The sequence below is a fragment of the Carcharodon carcharias genome, chromosome 14, assembly GCF_017639515.1.
Source record: "Carcharodon carcharias isolate sCarCar2 chromosome 14, sCarCar2.pri, whole genome shotgun sequence".
In the NCBI taxonomy this organism is placed as follows: Eukaryota; Metazoa; Chordata; class Chondrichthyes; order Lamniformes; family Lamnidae; genus Carcharodon; species Carcharodon carcharias.
The window spans coordinates 53,396,004-53,409,050 of NC_054480.1; the positions used below are offsets into that span (position 1 = coordinate 53,396,004).

The window sequence follows — 13,047 nt, forward strand, 5'->3', positions numbered from 1 at the left end:
TGTTCTCTTTGAAAACCCCACAGTTCAATCTAGCACTCTTCCCCATTAATGCTAACAATTGCTTCCCCCAGTCTCCATAGTTAACACTGGTATTCTCCCTCCTCGTCTCCCCAAAAGGTCACCCAAGCTTTTACTCATTACCCCTACCTTTCATTGCCTTCTATTCCTGTCTCAGCTTCTTTACACCATTCTTTTTTCCTTATTACCATTTGTTTTTCTTGATCCTATTCTTCCTTATTACCATTTATTTTTCTTGATCCTATTCTATCTAGCTATGAATGGACCAAACAGTTCACTGCTACTTCCGCCGCTAATGGCAACAATTCCGGCCACTTTATAATGCAGGTGGCAACTTCTGTATTTGCAAGTTTCCACTTACAATGTGAAGGTTGATCTGCCCAAGTCAGCTCTAAAAGGAACAATTTAGATGGAGAAAGCACATTCTGTTTGGTGCCTCCTAATTATAGCACAGTCAATAGGCATTGAATAGCACAACAGTGGAATGTTGAAAATAATTAAACCACAGCATCATCCATCTGTGGGATGGTGTTAACCTTTGTTCACAGGGAACCTTTGTCCTTATGGGGCAACTGAAATCAAGAAGTCAACATATGGAGACAGGATCCAGTCACCATAGCAACACATAATTACGTAGAAGGTACAGCACAGAATCAGGCCATTTGACCCAACAAGTCTGTGATGCTTATGTTCCACATGAGCCTTCTTGTAACTTACTTCATCCAACCCTATCAATATATCCTTTGGTTCCTTTATCCCCTCCTTTAGCTACCTAGCTTCCCCTTAAATGCATCTATTCTATTTGCCACAACTATTAAACAATTTATCAGGTTCATCCTTCTAACCACACTTCTAAAAACGTTTCTTCTGAATTCCTTATTGGATTTATTGGTAACTATCTTATATTTATGGCCCTTAGTTTTGGACTATACCACAGCGAGATCGGACAACTGATTTTTTCAAGGCATTTATAACTTGTTAAGATAATTGTTAATCAAACAAAATTATTTGAGTGTAAGGGTTCAAAGTAGGTCTTGTTTTTCAGCTCTAGTAGATTTTAAAAAGTTACCAAGGTCAGGAAGGTAAAAAAGCAATAAACAAGGCCAGAATTAATACAGGCCGGAATATTACGTCACTCACACAAAGTGTCTGAATCCAAGATTACTGAAAAGTTTAAATTCTTGTAACCCAGCTTATAAATAATAACACATTTAATAAAATCATCAGTTTGCTTTTCCAAGACCATTAACCAATGACAACATATGTAATTACATTAGTTATTCATTTAATATACAGTAAAATCCTGCCTGCTGGTGATAACCTCTTTCATGAATTCGCTTACCCACGTAAAAGTCTTTGTACACCAGTTCACCCATTGCAGGCCCAAATGTTCACTTAGCTACAGTTTTAAAATTAAAAAATAGGAAACGGCCAAAATAAAGTTAAAAACCGGAAGGTGTGCATGATGTATTTCCCGCAGCAGAAAGTGAAAAACTGCACGTGTGCCGTTGTTTGCACATGGGTGTTTCTTGTTGCTCTGATTTAATTTCTGATCCGCAGTCCACTTCCACTCTCAAGTACTGTAGGTGTGACAAGTTTTACATTTTTCTTATTTTATTAAGCAACTTCTCCAACAAACTGCTCTTTAAATTTACAAAAAAAATATAGCTTTTATTGCCTTTGATCCTTTACACATGTAAGAAATTTAAGATGGCTGGAACCTAATTGACTCCCATTACAAAGTATGTTTGTCGTTCGCGATTTTGCCATTTGCGAGGTTTCCTTTGAATGTAACCCCCGCGAGACTTTGTTATATCTCAAAAATAATTAAACTACAGCATCATCCAATTTCTTTTATCTCCATGGAGTAATAGTCAAACGATAAATGTCTTTGAATATGCCCATTTTAAAAGTTGACCTTACCAAGGAACTATCTGAAACAAAAAGAAGAGTTTAGGTTCTCCTGAGGATAATTCTATAAAGAATTCGATAACCTCAAGGTGCTGGCAAAACCTGAGACCAAAAGAACTCTGTTGACCAAGATCAGGAAGAGACAGTTGTAAATGCTTGGGCATGTAATAAGAGCCTATGATTTAGAAAGCCTGGTGCTGATGTGAATGATCAATGGTAAAAGAGATTGAGGTACACAAAGAACAACCTTTTTAAAGAGCCTTACAAACTGGATGAATGTACCACCGACAAAGTTGAGCTGCGCCTCTAGAACAAGATTGGCATCAAAGTCCATGATTATCAACACCCTCTTAGGGTATGGTACCTGAAGAGAGAGAAAGTGATTCTCAATAAATATTTATTCCTAGTAACTGAAAATAACTGGAGACAACTTTAATGTCTGAAGATTGGTACAGTGATCTGAATTTGTGATTTAATTTCTGGTTTCTTGATTATATATTTATAATCTAAGTTTTCCTTGTGTACATTGTTTCAGCAAAATGCCACATTGATGGAAGATTGCATAGACACTCAGCCTGTCCGGCCAATGACTTCCTCTCAGAAATCTACAATGGCAGTGAACTATCGAGAAAAGAGCTGTATGCTGCTATCACTGAGCTTCAGATTGGAGGAGTAGAAACGGTAATATTCTGACTGAAGTCTATTTGCTGTTGTTCAGAATGTCTGAAAGATGCAGCTTGGAGCTAAATTTAGAGAAGGCACTTGGTTAAAAACTTAGTTACTAAACATCAACTTGATTCAGTGATAGCATTCTCACACTGGAGTCAGAATGTTATGATTTCATGTTCTTCTCCGAGATTTGAACACATGACCTAGTATGGTTGTTTGATGCTAAGACAAGACTGTATTGACAAAGGTGATGGGATAATTGTGTTAAGTGGAGATTGGGCTGACAGTGGGTGGGTCCATTACATCACCTGCCCAATGTCACTAGCAGGACAGTTCTATTTTCATTAAGGTCTCATTAAAATAAAATCACTGAGCTGGCAATGCTAAATGAGCATTGGGCAATCTCTGGGGAGGGGCAGGGTTCATGGAGGGACCAGCAGTGGACAGCTTGATTTCTGAGGAGGAGCATTAATTTCCCATAGGAAGCCCTTCAAAAACCTAATTTGCACGTTTTCAGAGCAACTTCTAACAGTCCCTTTTACAGTGACTTGTTAGGTCTCTGATAGCTCACTTCCACTGGGCTGAGGTACAGAGTACACTCCACAGAAAGACCAGTATAAAAACATTTTAGGTCTCTGATTTTAATGAGGTTCCAGCCTGTTATGGCTAGGACTGCTGGCCACCTAAGTTGAGGCCCACTCAAAAATTGCATTGGGTAGGCCTTTGACAGAAGTGAGTGGTGTTCTGTTTAAAATCTCCTCTTGTACTGTATTCACCCTGAAAATTGAGATGCTTCAGCTATGTTTTTGCACTCACATGCTGGGTTCTCCTATGGGATTGGATGTTTGTGGGACTTTTTCTCCTATTAGTTATTTGATTGTCTACCACTATTCATGACTTGATGTGACAGAACTGATAGTAGAGCTATTATCTGATCCTTTTTGATTTGATCTCACAATCAAATTGTTAAAGCTTTAGTGATAAGTTTTGAACAAGTCTCCTTCACATTGTATAGATTTTCAGAATTTTCCCAAAACTTTTCATCAATCCATTTTTTAACCATTACATTTTGTGAAGGAGTAAATTACAAAGTGCCTTACACATATCGTCATACATATATTACATTAATTGAGTTATGCATTTTAGATAGAGAAGCAACTTTTTATAAATGCAGTTAATAGTAACTGCTAATTAAGTGAAGGCCATCAAATGAAAGTTCTGCAAAACCTCCATTAACACTTTATGCTATTTTATATTACAGACTGCCAACAGTTTGCTTTGGGTCATCTTTAATCTGTCACGCAATCCCAAGGCACAAGACAAGCTTAATCAAGAAATACAGCATGTGCTGCCTAAAAACCAGGCCCCAACTGCAGGAGATATTAAGAAAATGCCCTACCTGAAGGCTTGCCTGAAGGAATCTATGAGGCTTGTTTGACCACATTACTATTCCTTTTCTACATTTTTGTATTTAATAGTTCTGTATTTCATGCTGAAATTTCCAAACACATTTTTTTTGTTTTATTTGTATCATAAACCTAATCCCAGTCAAAAGTAGACAGCTGTTCACAACTAGAAGGATATATGCACCACAGTGGTTTTCCTTGACTGAGCAAGCACTCAGCACTTTTCTTATATCAACATCCTGGGGTTACCACTAATCAAAAACTGAACTGGACTAGCCATATAAATACTGTGGCTACAAAAGCAGGTCAAAGGCTAGGAATCCTGCAGCAAGTAACTCACCTCCTGACTCCCCAAAGCCTGTCCACCATCTACAAGGTGCAAGTCAGGAGTGTGATGGAATACTCCCTGCTTGTCTGGGTGAGTGCAGCTCCCACAACAGTCAAGAAGCTTGACACCATCCAGGACAAAGCAGTCCACTTGATTGGCACCCCGTCCACCCACCACCGAAGCACAGTTGCAGCAGTGTGTACCATCAACAAGATGCACTGCAGGAACTCACGAAGGCTCCTTAGACAGCACCTCCCAAACCATGACTGTTACCATCTAGAAGGACAAGGGCAGCAGTTACATAGGAACACCACCACCTGGAAGTTCCCCTCTAAGTCATTCACCATCTTGACTTGGAAATATATCGCCGCTCCTTCACTATCGCTGGGTCAAAGTCCTGGAACTTCCTCCCTAACTGCATTGTGGGTGTACCTATACCACAGAGACAGCAGTGGTTCAAGAACCACCTTCCCAAGGGCAATTAGGGATGGGCAATAAAAACTGGCCTACCCAGTGAAGCCCACATCCTGTAAATGAATTTTAAAAAGATTTTGTTCTGTAGAGCATTGTTCTACCAAGCCAGAACTGAAATACTCTTTTCCTATATTATTGCTTTTTCTACTGTAATCATTTAGATTTATTTTTCCATAGAACAAAAAAGTATGTAACATCCATTTCATACTGAGCTACTGCATATGTCTTTCTATTCGATGCAACCTTATTCTTGATTCCAATTAATCTAATGCATGCGTTTACAAATAACAAGGGTTTTTATAGAGAATATTGTAATCTTGTTAAATATACAACTGTAACTAAATGCCTCAATAAAATTATGACTAATGTCAAATACATTTTTAGGATTACTCCTTCCGTGCCCTTCACAAGTCGCACCCTGGATGAAGAAACTGTTCTTGGTGACTATTTGCTACCTAAAGGAGTAAGTATCAAGCAATATTCCAGATACAAACCAAAAGTATGAAATAGCTTCATTTTGTGGTTACCTCACTGACATCTTAAATTGTTGATCATCCCATAGCTTTAAGGAGTTTTCATATTATAGTAAATCACATCTCAAAAACACACAGGCAATGAATTATGTTTGGGGGAAGAAAGTAAATGAGAATTTATGGTAAGGGAGAATTCATTATAAGGGAATGAATTACTTAAATTAGAATCTATAGGCAGGCCAGCGCAAATCAGTAAATCAACAATTAAACAGTTAAACCAGATGAACTTTATACACTCTCAAACTTTGTACACTCTCAAGGTTTGCAATCACCAGCAAGGTCCTGGGAGTTAGACTGGAGTCAGAGGATGACAATAACATAGATTAAGTGCGCTCTTCAACTGATAGGGGAAGGACAGATGGTCCCAGCTTAGATAGGAAGGAAGGTGTCTGCTTGGGTGAAAAATAGGGACAAACGATGCATGTACCTGTTACCAGAGATGTCTGTTTAATGTAAACCTATATGTTGACAAGATCGGAATCTGGAAACTGTTCTTGTATGTGACCAATAATGTATAAATATGTGGAACACTTGTAATTTAGCAGAGTGCTATCTCAAGCTGCATTGAGATGGTTCACCCCTTACAATTGCTCGAATAAATAATCGTGACCTGTACCTGAGACTCCTGTGGTCCATTTGTCAAAGTGACCACAACAGAAGTCCAATGCCTGTTTTCTAGGCATAACATAGCAGCTATTTTGGACATACTAGTGTTTCACAAGCAACAGTACAATTAATTACCAATTAATCTGTTTTTGGTGTGCTGGTTAAGGTGCCTATATTGGCCAGGACACCAGAAGATTTCCTTGCTCTTCTATGAACGGCAATATGGGATCTTTAACAATCACCTGAACCAGAACAATCTAAAGGAATCTTGGTTTTATTATCTCATCCAACCAATAGGCATCTCAGGCTGAATAGCCCTTACTTCATTGATACACTGAAATATCACCCTAGATTATATTTTCAAGTAAATTTGCCACAACTATTTGAGTCTAGTGGTGCCAAGTGAATCACGTTACCACTTGACAACAATTTGGTTTAAGTGCCTTTTTGAGAGATTACCTATGCCAATCATGATTTATGTGGCTGGGTAATAGCTGCTGTTAACTCATCAAACTGAAGCCATGTCTTTATTTATTGTATTTTAAGATTGAAATCATATTTAAAGCAGATAGACATAAGCTGAAAGAATTAGATAGTGTAAGATAAACAGAGGGACAATCACGTGTCGGGAATAAGACCATAAGCTTTCATTTTATTTGTCCATGAACAATACTACTGGAGAGCAGCTAGCTGTGTATAAAAATGTAAGATCATTTCATTGTTTATGTCATGGAAGTGTGAATCTGAGTCAGAGTTTAAAAAATGTATTTTCAGGATGTTTACACTTTTATGCCAAACATAAGGAGAAACTGTTTGTTTCTTTTCTCCAGACTATTTTAATGATAAACAGTCATGCATTGGGGTGTAATGAAGAATATTTTAATGAGGGAATGCAGTTCAAACCTGAGCGGTGGCTACAGGATAAGCATACAATCAATCCCTTTGCACATGTGCCATTTGGTGTTGGGAAAAGGATGTGTATAGGCCGGCGGCTGGCTGAGCTACAGTTGCAGTTGGCCCTCTGCTGGGTGAGTCATGTGTGCTGGGTATCATCATTGCTGTGCCTACTATGTACAATTGCAACAATTAATCAGAGTCACAGCTATTTTTAACTTGGGAGCTTCTATTTTACTGCAGTTGGTTCCAAGGTACAAAATAGTAGCTACCGACGAAGATCCTGTGGAAACATTGCATTCTGGAACATTGGTGCCTAATCGTGAAATCCCAGTTGCATTCCAAATACGTTAAGGTACAATCACAATCGTTTTTAAATCATTTGTTAAAATTGTTGTCTAATGTATAAGTTACCTTGTTCCTTTTGTTTCCCCCTCTTCCTATCCTTGTGTAGTGTGTACCAATGCCTGACACTGCATCTAAACTGGAAGCCGGATTATATAAAAATGGTCCTGATTAGTTTATTCTTAATATTTTTCTTTCCTTCTCTGCCTTGTCCTGTCAAATGATAACACAAGATCACTGGAGCTAATTTTTAATTTCATCATCTGTGGCAAAGCAAACTGCTAACTTATCGTCCTTCCTGCCTTTAAGTTTCCCCTTAATACCTACCCCTTTGATCAAGCTTTTTGTCACCTGTCATAATATCCTCTTATGTGACTTGGAGTCAAATTTTATGTAACAATGCTCCTGTGAAGCACCTCAGGAGACTTTTTCTTCATCCGAGTTGCTATGTGAATACAAGTTGTTGTTGAACCTGCCAGATCCTTGTCTCATTTGTAATCACCCATGATCCCATTGAATAGAGGAACAGGTCTGTGTTGTTGAATGGTTTACTCCCATTCCTATGAGCAGAAGTTTACCATGGGCTTTGGGACCCCAATCTCCGGACTAATTGGGTGTCCCAAGCCCACATTTGCAGGCAGTGACACTGGCTCACCAGTAAGCGACCTCCTCATTGGCTGCCTTTGAGCTTGTCATCTATGTAAGGACAGTGGGTGGGATGTAGATGCTGCTGGCCCAGTCAGAGGGGTGGCAGCTCTGGAGCCTTGGCAGCTCTTCTGAGACAGGTGGGCACAGCCAAGGCGGGGCTGGATCAAAAGAACGCCTCAACATGGAGATGCCCTCAGAGAGGTAAGTGAAAAATTTAACATCAGAGAGCTCAGCCAGACTGGCTCCTCTGGGTGGCCCATTGGGATTGTGTGTGCAGCCTTCCCTGCCTGCAGCCCCCAGTTTGTAGGATGGAGCCTCCAGTTCCAATGGCCTTCCCCAGATGGCTGCAGGAAGGCCATATCCACGAAGCTGAAGGCACCACAACCCGGAGGGGGTTGCCACTCCACTGCTGGTAAAATGCTGGCGGACCGGGAAAATCTCTCTTATAGGGGAGGAATCATCCCAGATTTGCACTAAGTATGGTAGTGGGTGAGAAAAACAACGGCCACAATGGCGGCTTTTCATGCTGTATCGTCCCAAACCTGCTGCATTAATTATGCATTCCTGAGAGACACACCGTTTTCATGGCGGGTGGGCTCCGATTCACCTGCCATGCTGTCACCTTGCCACTTCATCACGCCAGGTAACACATTTAAAGTACGGCTGTGCTCAGTGCTTCCAGCCCAGGACTGCAGCAAAGAAGACATAGCCCCAAAAGGCAGAATTGCAGCCCTTGAGCGCCTTTTGGACACCGTGGAGGCCTGTTGTGATGTCCTGTATCCCCGCTCTGGTTGCAGGAGGGCAGCAGCATTACCATTCCGGCTTGGTAGGCGATGGCAGTGGTGATCAGTGCCAATGCTGCACAGAAAAGGTTGGCCATCAAATGCAGGTAGAAGGTGAATGATCTCATCTGCGCCGCCAGGGTAAGGCAACCATCTCATCACTCTAAACTCACACACTCAAGCCCATCACACATTTTCTGGCATCTCACTCACTGCCAATTCAAGGGACATCGCCACCCATTCCTACACACACACCCTCACATGTCTATCTGGCCTCATCTCCTCTGGAGATTGCCTTCCCAGCCCTCACCATCTTGAGGCCACTTGCACAGACCAATATGTGCCCCCACACACACCCTGGGTTACCCTCCTTCCCCAGTAAGGCCCTCATCCTGCAGCCTCTTCCCTTGCCTGAGGCCACTTCTCCCCCTTCCCTAAGCAAGCCCAAGCCCCGCAGCCATTGAAAAGCCACCCACATATGGCTGATCTAGTAGATAGAAACCTGCTGTGAGCCCCCCTAAAAGTGATGTGGTGCTGTCTGTGAAGCCTGGTGCTGATGACTGCGAGTGCTGCCTAAAGCAAGGTAGGCAAACAAACCTTGAAATCCCCAGCCAAGTGCAGCTCGCCAGGTGTACGTCACTTATATGCTGTTTGAAACACATTGGCCTGTTTTCCCACCAATGTAGGTGGATGATCCAGTGGTGGAGGGGTGGGGGCGCGGGGAAATGATTCCGGCAGGCTGGCCTAATAATGATATGCAGATGTATTCCAATGAGGTTCCCAATGCCCACTGGCAGGAATCGCAAACTGGTTTCAAGCCGGCATGAAACCAATCGCGCCATATTGTCTGCTCACGCCACCGAACACGCCTGACGCCAGTGGGCATGGAAAATCCTAGCCAGGGCCTTTCATTTTTTTAAGTTGACTCCCCACCTCCGTTAGGTGGATCTATGTCAGGTCCTGCCACTGGGAACTGCATCTGGGAGCCATCCACCCGGTGGCTGGGAAAATCCTGACCTACGTTTCTGTGTTCTACAAAGGGCAGGTGACCTGCTGTGCCAGGTCACTGCCCAGCTGGCAAAAATTGAAATTGACATCCACAGTGTGAGGAATGGCAAAGGGAAACTGAAATGCTGGCATCCCCAGGAACAATGTCCAGTGTGCTGGCAGCTCTCCCTATAACACTTTAATACTTTTGATTAAAAGCTATAAAAGCCTATTGTTGAATAACTTCTGTAAGTAATACTGTGTACTTATAGAAAAAGCAGCGGTGGATTCCAAAGGTTGTGTAAACTTGTTTATTATCTAAAATTGGAAGCAGTTGTCACAGAGCAGATTTGATAGAGCAGATTTCACACTCAGCCTTTTGGTTTAGGGATTGTGTGACAAGAGGAATGGAGCAAAGGGTAAATGGACTGTAAAAACAACATTGTGGGGAGGGGATTTTACAGAGGGGGGCACGGACAGCTTGCCCCCTGCTGCCCCCTCAGGTCCCTGAAGTAAAGGTGGCATGGAGCTGACCTGCTCCAAACTGGCCCACCCCGCAGCCATGATGTGCTGTGGACTGGCTTAACAAGAGCACTGTGGGACTTCCACCCTTCACTGGGGAAGCTGTCCCGCACTCTGGAGCTGCCGGTCAACCTGATTGGCCGGCAGCTGCATCAGTCCCGGCAGTGCTAAAGGCACGTTAGTGGTCGCTGCTGGGACTGCAAGAAGAGGTGTAAGAAAGTCCAGGGATCCACAGAACCGGGAAACCCGGGATATTGGGCAGGGAGGGTTTCGGCAGGTGAGGCAGGGGTTGGGAGTTGAGGGAGGGTTGGATTTAAGGCTGCGGGGGTTTTAGCAAGACAGGGGAGGTTTGATCTTAGAGGGGGCTGCCCCCCAATCGACGAAAGACAGCCCTCAAAGATTGAAACCCTTCCTGCCCTTTGAAGGATACATTTAAAAGATTGGGCTGCCACCCAGCTGCCCATGATGAATGTTTTATGGCATGGGTAGCATATCATCAGGGTCAATTGGCTTGGTAACAAGCCTAATTGACCCTTGATTATCTATTTGAATATGGCAGGCAAGTTACAAATTTCAGTGCCTGCCCATCACCACCCCCCACCCCCAGCCGGAAATATGCCGGCAGGGCACATAAAATCCAGCCATTGTGTCACAGTCTAACAAATGAGCATAGCTACAAGGCACTAAATATTTCAATTTAGAAAACTAGTATTATGTTGATTTATTTATCTGTTACAGGCGTAGTTGTTGCATCAGATCATATACTTTTTCTTTTCAGGAGCACTGTAATTCTTCGAGAGCACAGCCCAGCCTACACCTTTGTTAACCTCAGCATTTTACAATCAGTCAAAAAGGCACCGCAAGGCCAAAAGAATGTTGTGGGAAAGGAAAGATTACAACACATTCACTGACCCGCAAAGGATTACAGCTTTTTCAACCCTAAGGCTGGTCTGATAAGAAATTGAGTAATGTGGCAACTTATTCTGTCAGACCTATTCACTGAGCAATGGCCCTTGCTAGTGAATGAAAAACTATAAAAACTATAATATGTAACATTTGATGCTTAATATATGTTTAAGGTTAGGATATAAGATATGATTTGTTTTAATGCCACTTTCCCAAAATATGTTACAAATAACCAGAAGGAATTCTGATGCTCTGAAAATGCTTGGCTGTTCCAGCGTTCTCCAATATGGAACTTCAGGAGCCAGAAATAGGCTAGGACTTGCTAACGCTGCTTGGACTTCTTTCTATTGTCACCTGGAGGCAGACATCTACACACTATGTAGAAAGTTGTCAGGGGAAGTTGGGATTCTGAACACACAAGAGCTCCTGGGAATTTTTCCAGATTAATAGGGAGAGATTCACAGTAAAATGTAGAAACTCGCCTTGGTGGTGAAAAATTGAACGTTTCACATTGGCTGCCTGTTATCCACTCTGCCCAATATTCAGTTGCATTGCAATCAATAGGCGGAATTTAATGGTCATGGCAGTGGGTCCATGCAATGGCTGGAGGGCTGGTAGCAACCCCGCAGCAGCTATTTTGGGAGCCCCATTTGGAGTAAATTCTCCGTTGGATGCCATTGGGGTTCGCGGCTCCACCAGGGACAATTTCCTGTCAGGCTTCCTTGTGTGGGGTGGATGTCCTGCTCCCAAGAGTGCCACCCTCCATTACTGGCAGTGCCATCGGAAGCAGTGGTCACTACTGGTACTGCAGTGGGGCCTACTAGAAGGATTGTTGCTGGAGGCTCTGGACCAAGGTGAGTGGGGTGAGATTGCCAGGGCAGTTAGGATACCCTGGCAAGGAGGTATGGGGGGGGTCGTTATCAAGGGCGAGGGGTTGGCTTCCCAAGAGTCCCTCCATCCAATGGCAGGTCCCCCTGGTGGGGTCAGGATGCCCAAGAAAGAGGGATTCCCCCATTAGACCACAGGCATAACCACCAGGGTTTCCCTGGCGATTTTTCCACATGGCATGAATCCTGCCTGGTGCAGTGGGATGAGGCCCTTAACTGGGCCTTCGGTGGCCACATAAAGGGTTCAATTGGCTTCCGGCTGGGAAGGCCATCCTTGACACTTCCCACTCTGAACTTAATCAAGGAGAGTTAGGAAGGCGACAGTCTCCACCATCGCATCTTCCTGCCACTTTACACGGCTTTCCTTTGCTTTTGCCTGCCTCCTGGGACCTTTAAATTAAACTCTATAGAATGGAATGTGAGATGGGTGTGGAATGGACACTCCATGCAATCTTTCCCAGGATGAATCTTGACCCCATTTTCTCTGATGCACCAAAAGAAGCAAGATATTTAAAGCAAAAAATCTTACCAAAGAAAATGGTACAATTTAGAATATTATTTCTCTGAATTACTCCACACATTCATGCAACAAGTCAAGGCCTATGCTTCAACCTTTCTAGTATCAAAAACCGACAGTTATTGAAGTCAATATGAGTCAAAAGTAACAATGCACTCTTCAATGGAGTTTGTTTTACTTACAGAAAACCTAACAGTTAAAAACTCAGGGTCTTTGCAATGTATTGGTCAACTCTATATAGCTGAAGAGATTTTTATTTTTTGATTTGTAAAAGCCTTTCAATTTGCTATTAAACAATACCAAGATGCATTAAATGAATATATTTTCTTTTTTTATTAATCTGCTTTTAACAACTGTTCAAAATAATTCTAATGCTAAAACTGTAACAATTCACTTGCAAAAGATATGTTCCTGATTTTCCTCAAAGGTTCTGTACTTTTCCTACCATAAGTTGGCGGGAAAACAGTGCAGATTCAGGATTTTCCTTTTTGACTTCATACGGATCTGCCATCTGCCTTCTACTAGATCAATGACGGCTAGGGGGTGGAGTCAGAGAACATCACCAGCTGGAAATTCCCCTCCAAGTCACTCACCATCCTGACTTGGAAATATAT

The 13,047-nt window shown here is 42.4% G+C and overlaps 1 protein-coding gene across 1 annotated transcript in view; it reads left to right on the forward strand.

Moving 5' to 3' along the window:
* LOC121287194 (1,25-dihydroxyvitamin D(3) 24-hydroxylase, mitochondrial) overlaps positions 1-12,742 on the forward strand; it is a 29,999-nt gene extending 17,257 nt beyond the window's left edge. Inside the window, exons 9-14 of the mRNA XM_041204834.1 lie at positions 2,465-2,610; positions 3,860-4,026; positions 5,191-5,269; positions 6,776-6,973; positions 7,083-7,194; positions 10,902-12,742. Coding sequence (XP_041060768.1) covers positions 2,465-2,610; positions 3,860-4,026; positions 5,191-5,269; positions 6,776-6,973; positions 7,083-7,193 — 701 coding nt within the window. The 3' untranslated portion in view covers position 7,194; positions 10,902-12,742. The remainder of the gene's footprint in view (positions 1-2,464; positions 2,611-3,859; positions 4,027-5,190; positions 5,270-6,775; positions 6,974-7,082; positions 7,195-10,901) is intronic.
* Positions 12,743-13,047: the final 305 nt, after the last annotated feature.